The 26,673-nt window shown below is 48.1% G+C and overlaps 2 protein-coding genes across 6 annotated transcripts in view; one reads left to right on the top strand and one right to left on the bottom strand.

Moving 5' to 3' along the window:
- The window catches only part of GDPD5 (glycerophosphodiester phosphodiesterase domain containing 5), a 352,873-nt gene that overhangs the window by 95,304 nt on the left and 230,896 nt on the right, over positions 1 to 26,673 (top strand). The window lies entirely within an intron of this gene.
- LOC120928197 (nascent polypeptide-associated complex subunit alpha, muscle-specific form-like) lies at positions 4,763 to 16,688 on the bottom strand. Its single transcript, XM_040339307.1, has 3 exons — positions 16,547 to 16,688; positions 13,411 to 14,264; positions 4,763 to 5,383 (listed from the first exon to the last, which is right to left on the bottom strand). Exons 1-3 carry the CDS (start codon positions 16,686 to 16,688, stop codon positions 4,763 to 4,765), a joined length of 1,617 nt encoding a protein of 538 aa, XP_040195241.1.

Here is a 26,673-nt window from a genome sequence, read left to right as displayed (position 1 = left end):
TCCTGCCCAGGTGAAATTTCAGCTTTCGGCACTGCATCGCTTTAACTAACAATTGCACGGTCGTGCGACGTGGCTCCCAAACAAAATTGACGTCCTTTTTTCCCCACAAGTAGAGCTTTCTTTTGGTGGTATTTGATCGCCTGTGCGGTTTTTATTTTTTGCGCTATAAACAAAAAAGTGAGACAATTTTGAAAAAAATACAATATTTTTTACTTCTTGCTATAATAAATATCCCAATTTAAAAAAAAAAAAACATGTTTTTTTCTCAGTTTAGGCCGATACGTATTCTTCTACATATTTTTGGTAAAAAAAAAAAAAAAAATCGCAATAAGCGACTGGTTTGCGCAAAAGTTATAGCGCTTACAAAATAGGGGACAGAATTATTTTTTTTTAATTATTTTTTTTTACTAGAAATGGCGGCGATCTACGATTTTTAATGGGACTGCGACGTTATGGCGGACACATCGGACACATTTTTGGCGCCATTCACATTTATACTGCGATCAGTGCTATAAATATGCACTAATTACAGTATAAATGTGACTGGCATTGAAGGGGTTAACACTAGGGGGTGAGGAAGGGGTTAAATGTATCCCTGCTTAGTGTTCTAACTGTAGGTGGAGGGGGGTGACTGGGGGGGGGGTGACCGATCTGTGTCTCTATGTACAAGAGACACAGATCCGTCTCCTCTCCAGAGACAGCACCGCTGTCTCTGTGTAAAACGGCAATGAGAGATGATCTCATATGTTTACATATGAGATCCTCTCTCATTGGCCGCACAGATCGCCTCGCGAACGGCCACTCTGATTGGCCGTTCGTGGCGATCTGTAATTGGCTGTGTCCGAGGGACACGGCCAACACAGATTTTCCCCGCAGCGCGCTCTGGAGCGCGCGCGGGGACCGCCCTAAGGGGCGGACGTCAATTGACGGCAGTTTGGCAATTGGGATCCGCACTGTAGCCGTCAATTGACGGCAGGCGGATCCCAAGTGGTTAAATGAGATGCGTTTTTCTACATTATCCAGGGATGGAGATGCGTTTCAGGAGTGGAATAGAGTGCCTCCACAGATTTACCACTGACGGTTAATTATGCATTGCCATTTTTTGACTAGCTGACCCAGACTGATGTGTTTTTTTTTTTTTTATACACATAACGAGATGACGTTGGGAGCACCTTCTTAAAATGACAGGATCTGTGTACCACATGAGAGCAGATCTGTGATCCGTGAAGGTGGCCCCCCGTGCCATATTATTGAAAGCAAAGTGATTCTATTCTGCCATTTATGTATAGTGCACGAGTAGTTGAGGATCCTCGACATTCAGACACTTTAAGCCTTGTATCGCTGACTTTGTAAAGTGTGTATGAGTTGATCTTTTGTGTAGGGAATGTTCTGGAATGGGGTATTGGTTCCCTCGTGGGAGTTTGCACGTTGCTGTCAGATCTATTCTTCATGGAGTACACAGTGTTCTGTGTTTTTCATGAGAGGGTACGAGCGAGGAGAACAGTGCACGGGCGCTCGCCAATCGCTTGACATGGAGTACTAGCGGTCGATTCTTCCACGTTATTTGACGAGGACACTTAAAGTAAACTTCAGATGAATTCCGAGTGATTCGCAGAACAATTTTTTCGGCGGAGCATCCAGTGAATCACTCGGGCTAAAATACATTGGTTGCTATGGATCTTTGTTCTGTTCATAGCGTAGCTTCGGGTTATTTTGGAACGGTATGCTTCAGTTGAGAATTGAGTAAATGTTGTTTTTGCTTCCTGCTGCCCTCTGCCGTCTGTGGCTCGACCACTACAAGGAGGGGGAAGAATGGTAAAGCACAGTCACCGGCGAGTATTGCTGAACCCCCGGGCACAATTTTTTTTCCCATAAATATACTCACCGGTCACTTTATTAGGTACACCTGTTCAATTGCTTGGTAACACAAATTGCTAATCTGCCAATCACATGGCAGCAATTCAATGCATTATCCATTTCAGCCCCACCCCATTTTGTGGGCCACTTTTTGCGATTCGGCACTGCGTCACTTTGACTGACAATTGCGCGGTCGTGCGACGTGGTTTCCAAACAAAATTGGCGTCCTTATTTCCCCCCACAAATAGAGCTTTCTTTTGGTGGTATTTGATCACCTCTGGGGTTTTTATTTTTTGCGCTATAAACAAAAATAGAGCGACAATTTTGAAAAAAAGAAGAATATTTTTTACTTTTTTGCTGTAATAAATTTCCCCCAAAAATATATAATTATAACAATTTTTTTCCTCAGTTTAGGCCGATACGTATTCTTCTACCTATTTTTCGTAAAAAAATCGCAATAAGCGTTTGGTTTGCGCAAAAGTTATATAGCTAGATTTAGGTACAATGGTGCAAACTTGCGGCGGCATAGCTTAGCGTGTTTAGGCTACGCCGCCGTAAGTCAGCTAATCAAGTGCATGATTCACAATTCTTACGGCGGCGTAGCCTAAAACGGGCGGGCGTAAGGGCGCCTAATTCAAATGTGTTTGAGGGGGGCGTGTTTTATGTTAATGAGGCTTGACCTCACGTTTTTACGTTTTTTCTTACTGTGCATGCGCCAGGCGCCTACATTTCCCAGTGTGCATTGCGGCTAAGTACGCCGCACGGGCCTATTGATTTTGACGTGGACGTAAATGACGTAAATCCCGATTCACGGACGACTTGCGCCAACAACGTAAAAAAATTCGAATTTCGACGCGGGAACGGCGGCCATACTTGACATTACTATTCCAATAGGGCCTAGCTCTAACTTTGCGAGGCCTATCTCTTACGTAAACGGCGTAAAAGTACTGCGTCGGCCGGGCGTACGTTCGTAAATCGGCGTATCTCCTCATTTACATATTCTACGCCGACCGCAATGGAATGCCACCTAGTGGCCATCCAAAATATTGCAATCTGAGATAGGACGGCGCAAGCCGTCGTATCTTAGATATGATTAAGCGTATCTCTGTTTGAGCATACGCTTAAACATAAGTCGGCGTAGATTCTGAGTTGGTTCGGCTTATCTACTAAGTCGGCCTAACTCTTACTGAATCTACCTAATAGTGTCTACAAAATAGGGGATAGTTTTATGGCATTTTTATTAATATTTTTTTTACTAGTAATGGCGGCGATCTGCGACCTTATGGCGTACACTTTTGACCCATTTTTGGGACCATTGCGCGGTCGTGCGACGTGGCTCCCAAACAAAATTGGCGTCCTTTTTTCCCCACAAATAGAGCTTTCTTTTGGTGGTATTTGATCACCTCTGCGGTTTTTATTTTTTGCGCTATAAACAAAAATAGAGCGACAATTTTGAAAAAAAATGCAATATTTTTTACTTTTTGCTATAATAAATAATAAAACATATATATATATAAAAAAAAATTCCTCAGTTTAGGCCGATACGTATTCTTCTACCTATTTTTGGTAAAAAAAATCGCAATAAGCGTTTATCGATTGGTTTGCGCAAAATTTATAGCGTTTACAAAATAGGGGATCGTTTTATTGTATTTTTATTAATAATTTTTTTTTTTTACTGCTAATGGCGGCGATCAGCGATTTTTTTTTTTCGTGACTGCGACATTATGGCGGACACTTCGGACAATTTTGACACATTTTTGGGACCATTGTCATTTTCACAGCAAAAAATGCATTTAAATTGCATTGTTTATTGTGAAAATGACAGTTGCAGTTTGGGAGTTAACCACAAGGGGGCGCTGTAGGAGTTAGGGTTCACCTAGTGTGTGTTTACAACTGTAGGGGGGTGTGGCTGTAGGACTAACGTCATCGATTGTCTCCCTATAAAAGGGATCACTCGATCGATGCAGCGCCACAGTGAAGCGATCGCGACAGGGTGGCTATAAACGAATAGCCGTGCCGTCGTCCCGGATCGCTCCCCGCGGGAATCCGACCGCCGCATGTAGCGGGGGGTCCCGATCGGACCCCCGACCCACGTCTAGGCAGGGACGTACAGGTACGCCAATGTGCCTGTACGTGCCATTCTGCCGACGTACATATAAATGCGGCGGTCGGGAAGTGGTTAAATGACAAATGAATTACCGGTAACTACAACGCTGTTTGCATGGAAAAACTCAATGCGTTTCGACCTGTAGAATTCTAGGTCTTCCTCAGGGGGATCTTACATTTCTAACGAGCATCAAAAATGGGGTATAATACAAAATGACATATTTTTATACCTTTATTAGTTAGAATGTGCATATGTAGTACAGTTACATTTCATATTATAAGGGACCATACTAGCATATGTTCAATTTTGCATTTACTGCGTATTTACCCTTTCTGCCACGTGGAGTTCGTTTAACCAGAGACTTTAAGAGATGGTTCCGTATGATCGCCCCAGGTCTAATGCCATTAAAAAGCCATCTGTGCTGTCCAGTGACTTTGCCTAGGTTGAGAAGATATCAGTCTGCAGGAAGGAAAAAGCTTTTCCTCCGGTCTCCTCTCCCCCAGTTTTCAGATTGTTTCTTTGTAACAAATCACAACGTGCGAGGTTGCAGCGGGACTGATGTGTCACATTTGTCAACACTGCCAAGAACTGCACATGCACCAGGATTTTTATGGTTGTGTCATCTGAGCCAGCATCTCCACCCCCGAAAAGTAGATGGTGCCCCTGGATGATGTCCAAACAAAGATGGCTCTGTCCTTCTGGAGATAAAGGCAGAGGAAGGTATTGTCAAGGGGAGCACTGTAATCTGAGAGGCAATAAATATCTGCAAAGTGTTAGAGCAGAAATGCGTTTAAAATTCTATCCCTCTATGGCCAGCCTAAGTTTTACCCATCTGTGGCCAGAAGGATTACAAATGTTCTTCCAAGGAGGGGAAGTCGGGCGGCGGCTCTGGACCTTGGAGAAGGAGTTGGGGAGGTTGCAGCCCGGGGGGAAGAAAGAGTGAGAGTCTGGGGGGCGACGCGGCTCGTGGCGGTAGTCTGGGGGGGCGACGCGGCTCGTGACGGTAGTCTGGGGGTGGGCGACACGGCTCTTGGCGGTAGTCTGGGCGACACGGCTCTTGGCGGTAGTCTGGGCGACACGGCTCTTGGCGGTAGTCTGGGCGACACGGCTCTTGGCGGTAGTCTGGGCGACACGGCTCTTGGCGGTAGTCTGGGTGACACGGCTCTTGGCGGTAGTCTGGGCGACACGGCTCTTGGCGGTAGTCTGGGCGACACGGCTCTTGGCGGTAGTCTGGGCGACACGGCTCTTGGCGCTAGTCTGGGGGTGGGCGACACGGCTCTTGGCGCTAGTCTGGGGGGGCGACACGGCTCTTGGCGCTAGTCTGGGGGTGGGCGACACGGCTCTTGGCGCTAGTCTGGGGGTGGGCGACACGGCTCTTGGCGGTAGTCTGGGGGGGGCGACACGGCTCTTGGCGGTAGTCTGGGGGGGGCGACACGGCTCTTGGCAGTAGTCTGGGGGGGGCGACACGGCTCTTGGCGGTAGTCTGGGGGGGCGACACGGCTCTTGGCGCTAGTCTGGGGGGGCGACACGGCTCTTGGCGCTAGTCTGGGGGGGGCGACACGGCTCTTGGCGCTAGTCTGGGGGGGCGACACGGCTCTTGGCGCTAGTCTGGGGGGGGCGACACGGCTCTTGGCGCTAGTCTGGGGGGGCGACACGGCTCTTGGCGCTAGTCTGGGGGGGCGACACGGCTCTTGGCGCTAGTCTGGGGGGGGCGACACGTTGGATCTTGGCGGTAGTCTGGGGGGGGGGGCGACACGTTGGATCTTGGCGGTAGTCTGGGGGGGGCGACACGTTGGATCTTGGCGGTAGTCTGGGGGCGACACGTTGGATCTTGGCGGTAGTCTGGGGGCGACACGTTGGATCTTGGCGGTAGTCTGGGGGGTTTGGCTGTGGGCCTTGGAGGGAGAGTGGGGGGGGGGGTTTGGCTGTGGACTGACAGTATTGGCACGTTTTTATTTTCTTTTAAATACAAGAAGTCAACCAAGATAAACCAAAACCCGTTATACAGTAAGGCTATATAAATGTGCTTGCATCCACCCACTGGCAATGCGGAGCGGATGGTCCGGTGTTGTGTAATGCAGGTATGAAGTCACATGGCAGTGATAAGGAAGGAATGTGAACAATGAGCCTCTTATCTCCCCGGCCTGAGATTCTGGAGAAGAGAATTCTAATGGATGTTTGTTAAGTGACTAATAGTGACAAAGCTGAGCGCTGCCATTCCCCGACCCCTCCTGATGTTTGTGTTCGTTATGTAACTTCCCAGCAGTGTCACCTCCGCTTTTTTCCTCTCCTTTTTGTGTGTTGGAGCGGCGGGGAACAGATTGCGTGTTCCCTGCACATCATTAAAAGCTCTTTTGTGGTTCAGAGACTTTCTCAACAAATCTCATATTTAATGGCTGGAAAATAAAAGGGTGGCTGTCCGCAAAGTCCTCCGCTTTTGGTTTTATCTGCTTTGTTAAATGTCAGTAGCATGTAGTTGATGGAGAGAGGAGCAGAGAGCGTACACAGAGCGCGGCGAAGGGCGGGCACCTCCTGAAGAGCGATTGATGGCTTTTATAGGCTAAACCGCATTTTGGCACATGTTTTAGGCGGTGGAAAGTACATCGGCAGTAGCATTAGGGACCTTTATGCATGATTCATGGGCAGGCGGGTTTCCAAAGACTTTTACTATGAGTGGGGGTCATTGGAAGCTGGCTCCTAGTATGACTGGAGGGGGGGGGGCATTGGAAGCTGGCTCCTAGTATGACTGGAGGGGGGGGGGGGCATTGGAAGCTGGCTCCTAGTATGACTGGAGGGGGGGGGGCATTGGAAGCTGGCTCCTAGTATGACTGGAGGGGGGGGGGCATTGGAAGCTGGCTCCTAGTATGACTGGAGGGGGGGGACATTGGAAGCTGGCTCCTAGTATGAATGGGGGGCGGGGGGTCATTGGAAGCTGGCTCCTAGTATGACTGGAGGGGGGGGGCATTGGAAGCTGGCTCCTAGTATGACTGGAGGGGGGGGGGCATTGGAAGCTGGCTTCTAGTATGACTGGAGGGGGGGGGGGCATTGGAAGCTGGCTTCTAGTATGACTGAGGGGGGCGGGGGGTCATTGGAAGCCAGCTCCTAGTATGACTGGAGGGGGGGGCAATTGGAAGCTGGCTCATAGTATGACTGGAGGGGGGGGAGCAATTGGAAGCTGGCTCCTAGTATGACTGGAGGGGGGGGGCATTGGAAGCTGGCTCCTAGTATGACTGGAGGGGGGGGGCATTGGAAGCTGGCTCCTAGTATGACTGGAGGGGGGGGGGCATTGGAAGCTGGCTCCTAGTATGACTGGAGGGGGGGGGACATTGGAAGCTGGCTCCTAGTATGAATGGGGGGCGGGGGGTCATTGGAAGCTGGCTCCTAGTATGAATGGGGGGCGGGGGGTCATTGGAAGCTGGCTCCTAGTATGACTGGAGGGGGGGGGGGCATTGGAAGCTGGCTCCTAGTATGACTGGAGGGGGGGGGGGCATTGGAAGCTGGCTCCTAGTATGACTGAGGGGGGCGGGGGGTCATTGGAAGCCAGCTCCTAGTATGACTGGAGGGGGGGGCAATTGGAAGCTGGCTCATAGTATGACTGGAGGGGGGGGAGCAATTGGAAGCTGGCTCCTAGTATGACCGGAGGGGGGGGGGGCAATTGGAAGCTGGCTCATACTATGACTGGAGGGGGGGGGGAGCAATTGGAAGCTGGCTCCTAGTATGACTGGAGGGGGTCATTGGAAGGCTGGCTCCTAGTATGACTGGAGGGGGGGCATTGGAAGCTGGCTCCTGGTATGACCGGAGGGGGGGGGGGCATTGGAAGCCAGCTCCTAGTATGACCGGAGGGGGGGGCATTGGAAGCTGGCTCCTGGTATGACCGGAGGGGGGGGGGGGCATTGGAAGCTGGCTCCTAGTATGACTGGAGGGGGTCATTGGAAGGCTTGCTCCTAGTATGACTGGAGGGGGTCATTGGAAGGCTGGCTCCTAGTATGACTGGAGGGTGGAAGCCCGGCTCCTAGTTATGCCTGGGGGGTTATTGGAAGCCTGTCTCCTAGTATGACCGGAGGGGGTCTTTGGAAGCTGGCTCCTAGTATGACTGGAGGGAGGGGGGGCAATTGGAAGCTGGTTCATAGTATGACTAGAGGGGGGGGGGAGCAATTGGAAGCTGGCTTCTAGTATGACTGGAGAGGGGGCATTGGAAGCTGGCTCCTGGTATGACCGGAGGGGTGGGGGCATTGGAAGCTGGCTCCTAGTATGACTGGAAGAGGGGGGGTCTTTGGAAGGCTTGCTCCTAGTATGACTGGAGGGGGTCATTGGAAGGCTTGCTCCTAGTATGACTGGAGGGGGTCATTGGAAGGCTTGCTCCTAGTATGACTGGAGGGGGTCATTGGAAGGCTTGCTCCTAGTATGACTGGAGGGGGGGGGGGTGTATTGGAAGCTGGCTCCTAGTATGACTGGAGGGGGGGCATTGGAAGCTGGCTCCTGGTATGACCGGAGGGGTGGGGGCATTGGAAGCTGGCTCCTAGTATGACTGGAGGGGGTCATTGGAAGGCTTGCTCCTAGTATGACTGGAGGGGGTCATTGGAAGGCTTGCTCCTAGTATTGACTGGAGGGGGTCATTGGAAGGCTTGCTCCTAGTATGACTGGAGGGGGTCATTGGAAGGCTTGCTCCTAGTATGACTGGAGGGGGTCATTGGAAGGCTTGCTCCTAGCATGACTGGAGGGGGTCATTGGAAGGCTTGCTCCTAGTATGACTGGAGGGGGGGGGGTGCATTGGAAGCTGGCTCCTAGTATGACCGGAGGGGGGGGGGCATTGGAAGGCTGGCTCCTAGTATGACTGGAGGGTGGAAGCCCGGCTCCTAGTTATGCCTGGGGGGTTATTGGAAGCCTGTCTCCTAGTTATGCCTTGGGGGTCTTTGGAAGCTGGCTCCTAGTATGACTGGGGGGCGGTGGGTCTTTGGAAGCTGGCTCCTGGTATGACTGGGGTCATTGGAAGCTGGCTCTCAGTATGACTGGGGGGCGGGGGGGTCATTGGAAGCTGGCTCCTAGTATGACTGGAGGGGGTCATTGGAAGGCTTGCTCCTAGTATGACTGGAGGGGGTCATTGGAAGGCTTGCTCCTAGTATGACTGGAGGGGGTCATTGGAAGGCTTGCTCCTAGTATGACTGGAGGGGGTCATTGGAAGGCTTGCTCCTAGTATGACTGGAGGGGGTCATTGGAAGGCTTGCTCCTAGTATGACTGGAGGGGGGGGGGGTGCATTGGAAGCTGGCTCCTAGTATGACCGGAGGGGGGGGGCATTGGAAGGCTGGCTCCTAGTATGACTGGAGGGTGGAAGCCCGGCTCCTAGTTATGCCTGGGGGGTTATTGGAAGCCTGTCTCCTAGTTATGCCTTGGGGGTCTTTGGAAGCTGGCTCCTAGTATGACTGGGGGGCGGTGGGTCTTTGGAAGCTGGCTCCTGGTATGACTGGGGTCATTGGAAGCTGGCTCTCAGTATGACTGGGGGGCGGGGGGGTCATTGGAAGCTGGCTCCTAGTATGACTGGGGGGCAGGGGGGTCATTGGAAGCTGGCTCCTAGTATGACTGGGGGTGTTGTCATTGGAAGCTGGCTCCTAGTATGCCTGGGGGGGGGGGGGTCTTTGGAAGCTGGTTCCCAGTATGACTGGGGGGTCATTGGAAGCCGCCTACCTCCTTAAAGCGGTGGTTCACCCTCCATAGCAGCATTTTAGCATAAAATTAGGCATAGTAGCGCGAGCTACAGTATGCCTGTCTTGATTTTTTTTTATCCCCGTACTCTCAGTGTAATCCTACATTGAAGATTCCGACTCCCCGCGGGGAATGGGCGTTCCTATCTTGATTTTTTTATCCCCGTACTCACAGTGCAATCGTACATTGAAGATACCGACTCCCCACGGGGAATGGGCGTTCCTATCTTGATTTTTTTATCCCCGTACTCACTGTGCAATCGTACATTGAAGATACCGACTCCCCACGGGGAATGGGCGTTCCTATCCAGATGGAGGATGATTGACGGCCGGCTCTGGCACGTCACGCTCCCCGAAGACAGCCGGAGTAGGTCTCGGCTCTTCACGGCGCATGCGCACAGACTATGCGCAGGCGCCGTGAAGAGCCAAGCCTATTTCGGCTATTTCCGGAGAAGCGTGACGTGCCAGAGCCGGCCGTCAATCATCCTCCCTCTGGATAGGAACGCCCATTCCCCGTGGGCAGTCGGTATCTTCAATGTACGATTGCACAGTGAGTACGGGGATAAAAAAATCAAGACAGGCATACTGTAGCTCTCGCTACTATGCCGAATTTTATGCTAGAAGAATTTTTTTTTTTTTTTCTTGTTTATAGGGTGAACCCCCGCTTTAAATACAATAAGATGAAAATGAACCTTTCAGTAACTTTGTATACATTACTATTAGCATTTATTATTATATACAGGATTTAAATGGCACCAACAGTTTGCACAGTGCTTTACAGCATGAGGGCAGACATTACAAATACCATTCATTACAGGAGAGATCCGAGGGCTCTGCTCACCTTACAATCCAACAATATACAGCAAAAGCATATAAAAAAAAAAGTCCACCCTTTACAATTGAAAGCAAGTTTTTATACTCCAGTCCAGTGACTTTGCCTGGGATGTCAGTCTACTGCAAGCAGGAGGAAGCACTTCCTCAGTCTCCTCTCCCCCACTGATCAAGACTGTATTATTATTATACAGGATTTATATAGCGCCAACAGTTTGCGCAGCGCTTTGACTGTACATTGTAACTTTGTAGCAAGGTGAGAGATCTGTGTCGGACATTTGTGAACACACCGGCACCAGGATTTACATGAGTGTGATTTCTGAGAGACCCGGGATGATGCCTGAATAAAGATGGAGGAAAGAGGAAAGCAGACGGTCATAGTCTGAGGTAATCTGACAGGCCATGCTGTAGATCCCTGGTAGGGATTCATGCACTTCAAATGAAACTGTATTTCGCTTCTGTATTCCAAGTGCCTGTCTTGGATCTTCCGATTAGCAGACACACCAGCCTCAGATAAGCCGGTGGATGGTCTATATTTAGACGTCTGGTATAAATAAATAATAAATGGGCTATATTTGGATGTCTGCGCGGCTCTGCGGACCATTTACACCGGAATGTTCTGTTGCGGTTATTGCACCGGCGGTACTGCGCTTTATGGCAAGTGTTCATTTCCGTAGCTTCATTATGAATCGGATGGTAATGCACAGCAATGGATGCGCAAGGTGTGTGCAGAGCATTGCAACGCATGGGATCTGCATAGTGGGGTGTGAGGTCATCGACAATGAATGGCGCTGCATGTGGAGAAGGTGACTTGCCATGCGTTTATAGCAGGGCTTGACAAATTTGCTTTGAAGCTAGGAGGCAGCTAAAAGTTATGAGCCAGTTTTTTTTTGTTTTTAATCGCTTGGTACTTTCACCCCCATCCCGACCAGGCCAACTTTTGGCTTTCGGTGTGTCGCACTTTGAATGACGTGGTCATGCAACGCTGTACCCATCAGAACTTTTTCATAATTTTTTCACTATTGGGATTGAATTTTTTTTTGCTAAGAACAAAAACCCCAAAATTGAAGAAAGAGAAAATGTTTTCTCATTAAATTTTGCAAATGACTTCACTGATGGGGGCGCGCGCGACTGCTGATCGCAACACTGATGGGGGGCGCGCCACTGCTGATCGCAACACTGATGGGGGGCGCGCCACTGCTGATCGCAACACTGATGGGGGGCGCGCCACTGCTGATTGCAAAACACTGATGGGGGGCGCGCCACTGCTGATCGCAAAACACTGATGGGGGCGCGCCACTGCTGATCGCAAAACACTAATGGGGGGCGCGCCACTGCTGATCGCAAAACACTGATGGGGGGCGCGCCACTGCTGATCGCAAAACACTGATGGGGGGGCGCGCCACTGCTGATCGCAACACTGATGGGGGGGCGCGCCACTGCTGATCGCAACACTGAAGGGGGGCGCGCCACTGCTGATCGCAACACTGAAGGGGGCGCGCGCCGCTGCTGATCGCAACACTGAAGGGGGCGCGCGCCGCTGCTGATCGCAACACTGATGGGGGCGCGCGCCGCTGCTGATCGCAACACTGATGGGGGCGCGCGCCGCTGCTGATCGCAACACTGATGGGGGCGCGCGCCACTGCTGATCGCAACACTGATGGGGGCGCGCGCCACTGCTGATCAATGTAAATATCATGTCACCGGATAGCTAGTAATCTGCTTTTCTTTCTTCATGCTGTGACAGCCCTGAGGATAGGAAATCCTGATAATCGGTATTAGTTTCTATGTCTTCCTCCGTGATTGGACACAGCTGATAACATGGTATAGGGCTACTGTGATTGGCCCTTTACCTCAATCTGTGTCTGAAGGATACATCGATCAGAGGGCGGCCGATACGCTGCTGTAATTAGTAAGGCAGTGAAACTGATCAAATCACCTGTACAAAATATTGGAAATCCCTGAAAACTTGACCTGTCGGTGCGCCTTGAGGTCTGGAGTTGAGAAACACTTCTCTTTGCAATGTGGGCAGATCATGGCTGGTTTTACACCCAATGACCCCCATTACTGAGTCTCTGCGATTCTCTATGCAATGTGGGCAGATGAAACCCTTTACAGCACCCTTGATACTCCTCTTGAGAGCCCCCATGCAAGCAGTGGGCTTGATCTTGGGGGGGGGCGGGGGTTTATGCATATATCACAATCGGTGTGGATGTCAGTGGACGTTCTCAAGCCGCCTGCCTTTCCCTACGGACTGCCCAAAGTAACGCCCGCATGTGATGCTGAGCCTTTATGATTTAAAGGAACTGAAATCCAATGAATGAAAGGGACGGGGACAGTCGGGCTGGGGAGGAAAGTGCTAGATGATGCTGGTTGTCTTCCAGCCAGAAAATGAGGCAGCCTCTGTGACTTGCTGCAGCGTCTATAATCCATTTATGAGAAGCTCGGTGTGCAGTGACATCAGAGTAAGCAAACTCTGTACAGGAGGAGAGCCAGGAGGGAAAACATCATCTTTATCTTTTTGCTGATTATTTCTAGCAATGTTCGGTGTGGTCAGCGACTCCTCCGTATCCAGTGACGTGGGTTGTCGGATGGGCAGACATGATGTGCTCTCTGGGATGGGTTGTCCTCTTAATCTCTTAAGCTGCAGATGATCCTTGTGTGCCTTGCTGACCTCTGCAGTGCACAGGCAGAGCGGTTGAAGGGAAAGTACAGAGCGTTTCCACTGAGCGCATATTCACACTCGCTGTCTTAGCTATTTTTTTTTTTTTTTTTAGTTTTTCTGTCCTGATTTTGTTACTGCATTAAAACAAATTCCCGTCTGCTGCCTTCTATGGGAACGCATCTGAATCGCACATGTCATTGAACAGGAATTTAATCTGAAAAAAGTGTGAGCCCCCCTTCCAAATCCATACCAGACCCTTGGGTCGGGTCTGGTGCGGAGGAGACCCTTGGGTCGGGACTGGTGCAGAGGAGACCCTTGGGTCGGGACTGGTGCGGAGGAGGCCCTTGGGTCGGGACTGGTGCGGAGGAGACCCTTGGGTCGGGACTGGTGCGGAGGAGGCCCTTGGTTCTGGACTGGTGCGGAGGAGGCCCTTGGTTCTGGACTGGTGCGGAGGAGGCCCTTGGTTCTGGACTGGTGCGGAGGAGGCCCTTGGGTCGGGACTGGTGCGGAGGAGGCCCTTGGGTCGGGACTGGTGCGGAGGAGGCCCTTGGGTCGGGACTGGTGCGGAGGAGGCCCTTGGGTCGGGACTGGTGCGGAGGAGGCCCTTGGGTCGGGACTGGTGCGGAGGAGGCCCTTGGGTCGGGACTGGTGCGGAGGAGGCCCTTGGGTCGGGACTGGTGCGGAGGAGGCCCTTGGGTCGGGACTGGTGCGGAGGAGGCCCTTGGGTCGGGACTGGTGCGGAGGAGGCCCTTGGGTCGGGACTGGTGCGGAGGAGGCCCTTGGGTCGGGACTGGTGCGGAGGAGGCCCTTGGGTCGGGACTGGTGCGGAGGAGGCCCTTGGGTCGGGACTGGTGCGGAGGAGGCCCTTGGGTCGGGACTGGTGCGGAGGAGGCCCTTGGGTCGGGACTGGTGCGGAGGAGGCCCTTGGGTCGGGACTGGTGCGGAGGAGGCCCTTGGGTCGGGACTGGTGCGGAGGAGGCCCTTGGGTCGGGACTGGTGCGGAGGAGGCCCTTGGGTCGGGACTGGTGCGGAGGAGGCCCTTGGGTCGGGACTGGTGCGGAGGAGGCCCTTGGGTCGGGACTGGTGCGGAGGAGGCCCTTGGGTCTGGTTTTGAGGGAACCACAAAGGGGGAAAAAAAAGCGTAGGATAATGTTGATGGGGACAAGTGCCTCTTCCCCCACAACCCTGGCCGGTAGTTGTGGGCAAAGGGGGCTTATCGGAATCTGCCGCCAGCCCCAAAAATTTGCATCTGAACTGCCTCTAAAATCGCAGCTGCTTTGGAAATTTGCAGTGGAAACGGAGGGGAAATTCATACCGGACATATGTGAATCCGGTCTAACAGACCGGGGGGGAACCTGGAGATCCAACACCAGAAGTCCTGTATAGATTTAGGACTCGTGCACACTGAGCATAAAGAAGCTGCTTATCCACTTCAGCCCTCTGCCCATTCTGACTCCATGGGCGTCCGCTGAAATTTTTTCAGAGGGGGGCGCTTTGGCAACGGCGATACACAGTTGCATTTTACCGTTTCTTCCACCGCTAGTGGGGGTTAAAAGCGCCATCCACACGTTAATATGGAAAAACACCCCACTGTGCCCCCTGCATCTTTCAATATCTTTGTCACTACTGTGTACCCCCTCTCCACAACTGCACCTCTGGACCCCTTTACATTACACAGCACCCCACAGCTCTGGACCCCTTTACATTACACAGCACCCTGCATCACTGGCCCCCTTTACATTACACAGCACCCTGCATCACTGGCCTCCTTACATTACACCGCACCCTGCATCACTGGACCCCTTTACATTACACAGCACCCTGCATCACTGGACCCCTTTACATTACACAGCACCCTGCATCACTGGACCCCTTTACATTACACAGCACCCTGCATCACTGGCCCCCTTTACATTACACAGCACCCTGCATCACTGGATCCCTTTATATTACACAGCACCCTGCACCACTAAACCTCTTTACATTACACAGCACCCTGCATCACTGGACCCCTTTACATTATACAGCACCCCTTTCCCTTGACTGAAACACTACACTATATTGACAGTATATTTATTTCAGGTCTAAAAGAGGAATCTTTTTTGTAATGAGGGACAAATGTATTTGATTCCAGAAGAGGGACAGGCACTCTAAGGGACAACTAGAGGGGAGGGAAGCGCTGCAGTCACCGCTTAAATCGGCCCCAGGGCCTGGCTCTCCCTGGCGATTCCAGGGGGAGCAAACAACCCCCCTTGCCCTATGGAGCGGACGCCCATGTCTGACTCTTCTCGTAAAAAAATTACTTTTGTGCTAGAAAACTACTTGGAACCCCCAAACATGTAGTTTTCTAAGCAGAAGCCATAGAGGAAAAAAATGGTGGGCGTTACAATTTTTGATATCTTACAGCATTTGCGCTTTGTAAAAAAAAAGAAAAAAAAACCTACACTTTGAGTGCGCACAGACACAATATAATAGCCAATTTTTGGTAAAATATAAAACGTGATGTTGCACCAAGTAAATTGAGTCCAAACACGTCACGCATTGGATGGTTTGAAAGTTTAGTTGGGAGTGTTACATTTCTGGCACCTGCCGTAAATGAATCTGTTTAAGGCCCCTTGCACACTGGGGCGTTTTTCATGCGGTACAGCGCTAAAAATAGCGCTGCTATACCGCATGAAAAATCATGCCCTGTAGTGTTCAATGTGAAAGCCCGAAGGCTTTCACATTGAAGCGGTGCTTTAGCAGGAGCGCACCAAACGTCCTGCTAGCCGCATCTTTACCGCGGTATAGGAGCGGGGTGTTCACCGCTCCTATACCGCGCCTTCCTATTGAAATCAATGGGAAAGCGCGGTACTCGGGCGGTATTGACCCTTTTTTGGCCGCTAGCGGGGGTTAAAACCTCACCGCTAGCGCCCGAATATCGCGGTAAATACGACGGTATAGCCGCGCTACAAATAGCGCGGCTATACCGTCACCGCGGCTGCACGCCTCAGTGTGAAAGCAGCCTTATGGATGGGTTTACTTCCGCTTTAAATTGTTTACTCTTGGACTGTTGTTGATGCCCAAAGTTGCACCGCTTTTGGACTGGCATAGTAAACAACATTGTGACGGGAGTCACTTTGGGTGGGGAGCTTGTGGAACCCAGCTTTCCTTGGAGAGCTCTGGAAACTGTGTCCATCTCCCCCCACCCCTTCTACGTGTAAATTACCCTGTGTCCATGAACCTTATTATTATTTAGGTACTTGTATAGCGCCGTCAATTTACGCAGCGCATTACATATACAATGTACATTCACATCGGTCCCTACCCTCAAGGAGCTTACAAACTAAGGTCCCTAACTCACATTCATATACTAGGGCCACATTAGGCAGAAGCCAATAACCTACCAAGCATGTCTTTGGAGGTTTTGATCTGTGCTAGTCGGACTAGCTGTACAGCCACACTGGAATGTTGTGTATATGTTGTGTGTTGTCTCATGCTGTTGGGGGACTCTTTGCTGGGATCATTTGAGGCGCGGCTGTGTCCCATTGTTCTGTTGTGTCTGCCTTTAGAAGAAGTGAATTATGGAATAGATGCTTGTATTGGTGTTCCTGGCATGTAAATCGAGGAAGGGGGGGGGATCCCTCCAACAGCTCTCCCTGCTATGGTGGTCTATTCATATGATTCAATGCTGTGTGTGCCTTTTCGCTGATTCAGACAGTTTACCCCGCCCTGAATCCAAGGGAGGGGGTATTGCCCCTGAGTTGTATATCTGTTTTTACCTGCGTTTTGAATGGTCCTTACATTGAGTTACTGCTAATGACTGGGTGCTCTGTGGGATCTTGACACATGTGGTATCGGACAGGGGAAGCATTTATGGCGGGCAGACTCATCTTGAGTACGAGCGTCCGTCGCAACCATCAACAATGCTTTTCAAGTAACCGTCTCTTGACCCTCAACCGTGCTTATTGGGAATACTGGATGAGGTTATAACGGACAGATATGTCAGAGACGGGGTGTCCAGAGCACTGTTCCAAACTCGAAAGCTGATCTTGTAACATTGGCTCTCTCAAACCTCCAACTTTAGAGATGTGGTTGGCCAACTTTGAGATATGAGCTCTTGATATATCGGCATAGAGGCAGCCCCCGACCCGGTTCAATAAGATCTGGGGATGCTGGCTAGCTACCCCCGGCTTGGCTCCATTATGCCTTGTTTCCACTGAACGGAACGGTTCGGGTCTGTAAATTTGGAAAGTTTAGAATGGACCTGTCTATTCTGGTGAGCGTTTCCACTGCAAATCAGACCGTCAGGGACCATGCAGGGTTTAGAAAACATGCCTAGCGCGTCCACCAATCGGTGGAATGTATTGTAGCTCCGCCCTAACCGAACCGTTCCATTTTCTATGGCCCCACATCTGAAGCAGGACCCAGAATTAGGGGTGCAACGGATCAAAAAACTCACGGATCGGATCGATCCTCGGATCAGGAGTCACGGATCGGATCATTTTCGGATCAGCAAAAAAAAAAGACAAATCTTGTTACACCCACCAGAGTTTTAGATTTCACAGTTCTTCTCAACACAAAACTGAGCTTATGTGCTTAAATACAGTGTTTGGAAATCCGACGGACTGTTTATTGCTAATATGACAGAAGACCTCTGATTTTCACATTTAAACAGTCCGTCAGATTTACAAATACTGTATTTAAGCGTATAAGCTCTGTTTTGTGTTGAAATAACTGCATCTCCCAATACTTATATGTGCAGTCAAGTGGAAGTCGCAGCCCCATGTACGAAAGTGGTGTCACCAGTTCCCTACTGTGACCTGAACTATCCCAATCATCAGATCCCTTTAGTGTCATTGATCGGCGGGCTGAGTGTCTAGTGAAAATCCCCCCTACATGCTCAGTCCATACAGATCCCCCCGATCGCCTCCTCTCTGGCAAGCAGTAGGACGCCTGGTGCGGCGGCGGCAGCGGCTCCCCGTGTGGATTCCTCAAGGTGCAGCATGGAGCTCATCGCTGGGCTGTTAGGAGTCAATGACATATTGAGCTCAAGTGCCCACAAACTTCCGAGGAGCAGCCTGCATCCCCTGCGCCGGGTGGACCTCGATGGCCGCCGCTTCGATAGCTAGGCCGAAGCCGCGGCCTTTCCTATGGACCGGGAGGCCCGTGGATCGCCGTGTGTCCCGACCCGAAGGTGCTGATCCATACGGATCAGTTGCACCCCTAGTGACAATACTTGATGTGTTCCCACTGTCATATGGCATTCTTGTGCCACAGTGCCTACACACCGTCACGGTTTTATCCACTAACCTCTTTCCTTCATCATTATATTTGACATTGAAGACAAAATGCTCCCATACATGGGGATTTAAATGACGCGGGGCATTCAAGCTCCTCCATTCGCCATGACCACGTTGTGTGTGGACTGAACATGCGCAAATTATTATTATTTTTTTTTTTTAGAAAACAATCCTCGGATCACGTGTGTGCGGTTCGCATCAATCTTTTTTTGGTTCGGATCACGGATCAATGACGATCCGTTGCACCCCTACCCAGAATGGTACGGTTCGGTTTTATGGCACACTTTCATAATGGAAACACCCAAAATAGCGTACCGTACCGCTCAGTGGAAACGAGGTATTAGATTAATTCTTGTTGGGCTATTGACGTAACATGGGAGCTCAACCGCCCAGTGTGTCCTCACCCTTGGAGTGCTGGGGAAGAGATATGAGATTGTCTACCTCAACCATATCTGGGGATGCATAGCGACTAATGACATCTCACCTTCAATCTGTTTTATAAACCTGCTTTTGGTTATGTACAAGAACATTACTCTACTTTGTATTCTGTGAAGGTATTGTATACATGTAATACTTCAAAACATGCATTGTTGTACTGTTCTCCACTCCTCTAAGACCTCCTACTCTCAAGTTCTCTCGTCTCCTCCTCCCATGCTCATCTCCAGGATTTCTCCAGAACCTCTCCCATCCTCTGGAACTCGATACCTCAACCTGTCAGGCTATCCCCTACTCTTGCAACCTTCAGGTGATCCCTGAAAACTCATCTCTTCAGGGAAGCCTATCACGCAGGGGTCAAGACCTGGGGAAAAAAGTGTGGGAACTCCCACCCAAGATCCACTCCCCCACCAAAAAAAAGAATGATACCCTCATATGCATAATTGCCCATTCCCTGCTGCTCTGTAGGAAAGTGTGAAGAGATCGTGCTGAGACTGGAGCTCAGCTTGTAAGCCAGCTCAGATAAAAGCTCGGCTGATAGGGTCACATGGCAAACCCATGACTAAGTCACGTGCCTAGTGACGTAACGTGTGGGGGAGGAGCCTAGTGACGCGATCGACGGGAAATCCGTCCGAATGAGGAGATCGCAACGCTGAGCGGCTTATCCAAACACTGCCATCTGAAATGCTGTGATTGACCGGGGGTTTCGTGAGTGTTGAACCGCTGTGATTACTCTGCATACCCTCTATGAAACAGGCTTGCGCTATGTTTGTTTCTTTTTGCTTTACATGAGCTGACAACCTGTTTGAACGGATGAACACTTGTTGTATTACATCACCGCTCACACTACCATCAAGTCCATCTGGGAATACTCCCTTTGGTTCAATTTAACCTTTCGTGTGCATTATCCATTGGCTGATAATAGGACTTCCATTATTAGTGTGTCACTATTTGGGTTGTTTGCACCTGCACTAGGTTTGAATTAGGAGGGACGCTGTTCCATCCTAGTGTTTAGGCACTTTATTGCATTTTATTTTTTCACTTATTTGTTTTGTACAATTGCACATTTTTTGATACCTCCTGGTTTAGGATGTGTATGTGGTATCATTAGCACTATTTTGTACTTACAGCAGCAATTGTTGATATTAGCGCATTACTTATGTTTCACTATTTTTATTAGGTTCTGTACACCGCCCTGTGTGTGCAGCTTTATCATTTGGGTATATTTGCTGTGTGTGATTTTTTCTCCTGAGATTGTAGTAGCGCTGTAGTACCATTTTTTCATTTTGCATAATTACTAAACCGCATGTTTTAACTTTAGTTCTTTCTAAATCCTGCAATAACTCGCGGCAGACCTCCGCAATGTCTCCTGGGAACAATGACAAAAGTTTCCAGGAGACATTACAGCATCGAGGAAGTGAGGGAATACCCGCACACTACCCAATGAATCCATATACAGGAAGCGGCCAGTAACATAAAGGATTACTAAGGTTCGCCTGCCCCTGACAGTGACTCAAGCTGGGCATCGCCGCTTAGTGAAGAATTGGCTCGGGCGGCCCGGCTGCTCTAGTCCTGCAAAGGGAGCGGAGTTCCTGCTGTGAAAAAAGTGCAGGGACTCCGTTCCCACGCGTTCCCGCAGGACTTGAGCCCTGCTATCACGTCTCCAACTAATCTCTTACCACTTCCATGAGCTCATTCCCCACAGTTACAGCCTTTTTTACCACCTGCCCCACCCTATTAGGCTGTAAGCTCTTCTGAGCAGGACCCTATTAAATCCTCTTGTATTTTATTATAACTGTATTGTCTCTCTTTATATTGTAAAGTGCTGTGTAAACTGTGGTGCGATATAAATCCTATATAATATAATTCTGATAAAAAAGCATGGAAAGTATGTTATATGGTTTCTAATGGCATAGTTCACACCAGTGCTTGCAGTTCCAGAAGAGTAGAACATGCTGCATTTTTCCTGCACTAGACTATAATTGAACGCTGTAAAACGCATAGAAAATGCATTGGAACACATGGCTTTGAAAAAGGGGGAAAATGCAGTGGACCGCAACAACGCATTAACGCGCATCTGGAACGCATCCTGACCGCGTTTCTATCAGGGCTGTGGAGTCGGAGTCGAGGAGTCGGGGGAAATTTTGGGTACCTGGAGTCGGAGTCGGCAAACAATGCTCCGACTCCTACTAAATTTAGATTGGAATAAAAAAAAAAAAAAAGCAAGTTTAAATGTCCCAATTCACAAAAAGTTATAATTAATGACTTCTCTACTGTAAGAATAAAGACCAATGCATGCAGTGCCTCACGTAACCGCAAAACGAACACGTTAAGTGACCGTGAAGAAGCATGCTTTTCATGTGCTTCACTATATGGCACGCAACGCACAATTAGGAGCTGCAATACTTATACTTTCCATAGTGTTGTGTTCTGCTTTTACAGGGAACGCATGTTAGAGAACCAGTAAGTGTCCAAATAAAAAAATTCCAACAGGAGTTTTATAAAGCACTAAAAGAAGTTGAAAAGTATGATCGCTCATCAAAACTTACTGTTGAAGAAGCCATCCTTGTTTATCCAGAGATCGTTAGTGATGTGGCCAGAATAGTTACTGCAATGCCACCCACCCAAGTCAGTGTCGAAAGATTATTTTCAGCCCTAAAAATAATAAAGTCTGACTTAAGAGCCTCTATGAAAGAGGATCTGGCAGAGGCAATTCTCTTCCTTAGAACTCTACATTGAATTGATTTGCATTTGCTAAGCCTATAACTACATTTCAAGATTAATATAAACCATTTCTAGGTTTTACAGATTTTGTTTTTGGTTCATTATAGATAAGCTTTGTTTTTGTTCTAAAACAACCAAATAATGTGGTTTGTATTTTTGAACTGGTAAAGATCCTGTTCCTGATGTTTATGCCTGCTGCTACTATCCAGTCACTTGATTGTTTTCATTGTGTTTGTCTTTTGCTTAAACTGTGCAATACAGTAGACTGTTGGCTTCCCAGCCAGTAGTCCTGTGGTAGGTTGCGTTTATTTCCCTCAAGGAATGTATAAAATACATTCGCATATTAATACAGAGGAGTCGGAGTCGGGGAGTCGGAGTCGGAAGTACATAAAACTGAGGAGTCTGAACATTTATCTACCGACTCCACAGCCCTGGTTTCTATGGTGTGTGAACTGTCCCTCACTTATGTGGTGCGATCAATGTTTACGTATGCATGCGGGACAGACGCGGGCATTCACTTTTGCTTGGGGGGGGGTTATAAGATCTCTTTACTGAAAGATTTGTTTTTTTTAGCACTCTAAGCCCCGCCCCCTTAAGCCGCCAGCCTTGTTTACATGCATAAATTATCCAACATGCTGTGCTTGGGAGGCAGCAAACGTCACGCTTGACCCATCTAAGAAAATTTGCTGCTTTGCACACACTTGTGGCGCGCTTTTCTGCCAATTATGGGGTTAAAACAGACGTTGAGGTGGTGTCACCATTCATTCAGCATCCTCCCCAGTGTTCTGACTGTAAGTTGGAACTGACTTTTATCCTTCAGCACAGGCGCTGCTGCTCATCTAAACCTTCATTTTTGGGGGTACGGTCGTCCTTCGAGGTCCAGCTTTGGCTTGTGGGAGATTTCCATAAATTTTTTTTTTTTTTTTTTTATAAAGCGCGGATTGGCAGATCTCGATATATACCATGCACATTCCAGAGGCAGGCAATTATCTTCAGATGGATTTTTTATTTTTTTTCCTCCTAATTGCTGGCATTTCACACGGATGAATGTCTGGGTTCCGGCCCTCCGCTGATAACGATTGTCCTTGACATTTTTCAAACACATCTTGTGGTCCCCAGCTGTCTAAATACCGCCCCATGCTGGGCGCGCAGTCCGCTCCTTCATATTTAATGTTGTTGATATGCAGGGCCGGCGGGGGTGCCAAGGATGGCCAGTGCAGCTGAGGAACTAGAAGTCCCAGCAATGCCACAGGACTTGTGACCTCAGAGGGGTGCCTTAACCAACATTTTTTAACAGTCCAACTTTTAGTTTAACTGCTTCAATACTGGGAACCTTTACCCCCTTCCTGCCCAGGCCAATTTTCATTTTTTGAATGACAATTGCACGGTCATGCAACACTGTACCCAAACTAAATTTTTATAATTTTGTTCAAAGCTTTCTTTTGGTGGCATTTGATCACCACTGGTTTTTTTGCTAAATAAAAAGCAACCAAAAATGTTTTTCTTTTCTGTTAAAAATGTGCATATGTTCATTTCATCCATAATGTATTTTTCAACATTTTTATGGTGAAAATAACCCAAATCAGTGTATATTTGGTCTATAGGAGATTTAGAGTCTACAAATTATGGTGTATATTCGAAAAATCGATCGATCCTGATGTACCGACGGCCTCATTTCAAATGTCCGGACAGTACACCCCCAAATGACCCCCTTTTTGGAAAGTAAAAAGTCCAAGGTATTTAGTATGAGGCATTGCAATTTTTTTTTGAGGTTTTAATTTTTTGGAAAATTAAATGATAAATGAATGAATTTACGTTGATAGAGTATGTGTAATATATATATATATATATATATATATATATATATAAATATATATATATATATATAAATATATATATATATATGTGTATATATATATGTGTATATATGTGTGTGTATATATGTATGTATATATATATATATATATGTGTGTGTGTGTGTATATATGTGTATGTATATATATATATATATGTGTGTGTGTGTATATATGTGTATGTATATGTGTGTGTATATATATGTGTATATATATGTATGTATATATATATATATGTATATGTATATATGTGTGTATATATATATATATATATGTATATATATAATTGAAAAAAATAAATCATACAGTCACCAGTACAACGGTGTCCTATAATGGAGATCAGGAACACTGGTGACAGTACTTTTGTCCCGGAAGGATTTACCCCCTTAAAAACAAGGCAATTTTTTGCGATACTGCACTACTTTGACAAATGTGTGGTTGTGCGACGCTGTAATCAAACAAAATTGATGTGTGTGTGTGTGGTTATTTTTTTTGCCCCCCCCCCCCTTTTTCTACAAATAGAGCTTTCTTTTGGTGGTATTTGATCACCACCTTTTTTATTTTTTGCACTATAAACAAAGGGCAACAATATTGAAGAAAAAAACACAACATTTTATACTTTGTGCTATAATACATATGCAAAAAACGAATTGGTGTTAAAAATAGGCAGTTGAGCCACTGCCTTCCCGGCTCAGACTACCCTCCTTAACCTCACTAGAAGGGACACCGTTCAGGGTAAGTGCAAGCAGGATCCGATGTGGTGTCCGAAAACAGTAGAAAGTGTCGTAAATGGCCTTACACGCTGTGGGAACCTAGATACTAATATATACTAATATATATATATATATATATATATATCTCTGTGGAAATAAACTATTCATCGATTAATCTTTAATTTTTTTGATCGATCAAAATTCTTTTAACCACTTAAGGACCACCGCATGTACATATACGTCCACAATATGGCACGTACAGGCACATGGGCGTATAGGTACGTCCTCGCCTATTAGCGGGTGGGGGGTCCGATCGGGACCCCCCCCGCTACATGCGGTGGTCGGGTCCGCTCGGGGAGCGATCCGGGACCACGGCGCGGCTATTTGTTTATAGCCGCTCCGTCGCGATCGCTCCCCGGAGCTGAAGAACGAGGAGAGCCGTGTGTAAACACGGCTTCCCCGTCCTTCACTATGGCGGCGCATCGATCGCGTCATTCCCTTTATAGGGAAGACACGATCGATGACGTCATTCCTACAGCCACACCCCCAAACAGTTGTAAACACATACTAGGTGCACCCTAACTCCTACAGCGCCACCTGTGGTTAACTCCCAAACTGCAACTGTCATTTTCACAATAAAGAATGCAATTTAAATGCATTTTTTGCTGTGAAAATGACAATGGTCCCAAAAATGTGTCAAAATTGTCCGAAGTGTCCGCCATAATGTCGCAGTCACGAAAAAAATTGCTGATCGCCGCCATTAGTAGTAAAAAAAAAATAAAAAATAAAAATGCAATAAAACTATCCCCTATTTTGTAAACACTATAAATTTTGCGCAAACCAATCGATAAACGCTTATTGCGATTTTTTTTACTAAAAATAGGTAGAAGAATACGTATCGGCCTAAACTGAGGAAAAAAAATTTTTTTATATATGTTTTTGGGGGATATTTATTACAGCAAAAAGTAAAAAATATTGCTTTTTTTTCAAAATTGTCGCTCTATTTTTGTTTATAGCGCAAAAACTAAAAACCGCAGATGTGATCAAATACCACCAAAAGAAAGCTCTATTTGTGGGGAAAAAAGGACGCCAATTTTGTTTGGGAGCCACGTCGCACGACCGCGCAATTGTCTGTTAAAGCGACGCAGTCCCGAACTGTAAAAACACCTTGGGTCTTTAGGCTGCATATTGGTCCGGGGCTTAAGTGGTTAATTGGTACTCGGCTCTCCGCCGGCTTCAGGGAGTTCCGTCGGAGATCCGGTGACGTCACGGACACCGGCGGGGCTTGCCGTGTCCATCTGAAAGGCTCCTTTGCTGTGCCTATCTGCCACACGCAAGGGCTGTTACACTTCCCTCTATCAACCGGGGATTCTACTACCATACACTGGGAGTTGTGATAGTTCCCTTCATGGGACATCTACATGCCGACGGACTGATGTTAACCTCTCCTCATCTGGATTCAGCAGTGGCATCGTTGTACACATTTTTATACCAGTATCATACTTGGCTACGTGTTTTTATGACTGCTTTTGCTACCGTTTGGTATTTCTTGCACCATTTTTACAGTTTTTGTAGCTACATCGATTTTATCTCCAGTGCAATATTTATTTTGTTACCTACTTGAAGACTATAAAAGTTATAATGCTATTCCCATCGAGCGCTGCCTTTGTGTGTTTTTTGTATCCTGCTATCCATTTTTTCCGTGGGTTGGTAGCTGCACTGGGAATCAGCCTGCAAGGAGGAGATAAGCTAAAAGTAGTTGGATCTGTATGTGCATTATAATTTGTAATTGGTTAAAAAAAAAAATCGATTGACCGAACACAAAAATTTTGATCACTTACAGCCCTAATATATAATGCATAACTGCAAACCGCACAGAGCAAAAATACATCTAGGAATATTAATGCGTTTTCAAGCCTATTTGGAAATGAAATGCATTAATATTCTTCCTAGCTGTATTCCTCTCTGTGCCGTTTGCATCCATGCATATTTTTCATACAGATCAATAAAGTAACTACATTTTAGCAAAGTGTACGGTCAATTACAGGACTTTCCACCTTCACCTAATGCTGCAGCCGCACAGGTTGGTACAACTGCCTTAAAGTGGAAGTAAAACCCTCCTATCGTTTTCAACCAAGGAAGCTGCCATCTTGACCTCTGTTTAATCTGCAACTGCCATGCTGCTGTACATGTCACCTGTTATGAAACCAGCCATTGGATGGTTTGGCAGTTTGGTTGAGAGCACAAACAATTGTGACAGCTAGCATTTTCGGCATGCCGGGAATGTTAACTGTTTTTGTAACTATGAAATTGAAGGGTTTACTTCCACTTTAACAGGTATGCCGTGTTCGATGGGCAGTACCGCCACCAATCATGACCTATTTAAGTGGACTGGGTGCTGCCATGATGATGGTCTTTCAAGAGTGTAAAACGGGCAGTCGCATCTCTGCTCCCAGCTGCCTGTCAACTGGATGGTGAACACCACGCTAAGTGTAAGGAAGCCCTT

Source organism: Rana temporaria, chromosome 2 (assembly GCF_905171775.1).
Source record: "Rana temporaria chromosome 2, aRanTem1.1, whole genome shotgun sequence".
Taxonomy (NCBI): Eukaryota; Metazoa; Chordata; class Amphibia; order Anura; family Ranidae; genus Rana; species Rana temporaria.
The sequence above is the reverse complement of the archived record's forward strand: the minus strand, read 5'-3'. Positions and strand labels throughout refer to the sequence as shown.

What these genes read in the sequence shown, in the direction of transcription:
- LOC120928197 (XM_040339307.1), bottom strand. Translation starts at nt 16,688, where the DNA reads ATGGGACACAGCCGCGCCTCAAATGATCCCAGCAAAGAGTCCCCCAAC. An exon ending in AACCTCCAAAGACATGCTTG is followed by an intron (nt 14,265 to 16,546) that starts GTAGGTTATTGG and finishes CCTCAAAACCAG; the next exon opens with ACCCAAGGGCCTCCTCCGCA. An exon ending in AGACCCGACCCAAGGGTCTG is followed by an intron (nt 5,384 to 13,410) that starts GTATGGATTTGG and finishes CGCCCCCCCCAG; the next exon opens with ACTACCGCCAAGAGCCGTGT.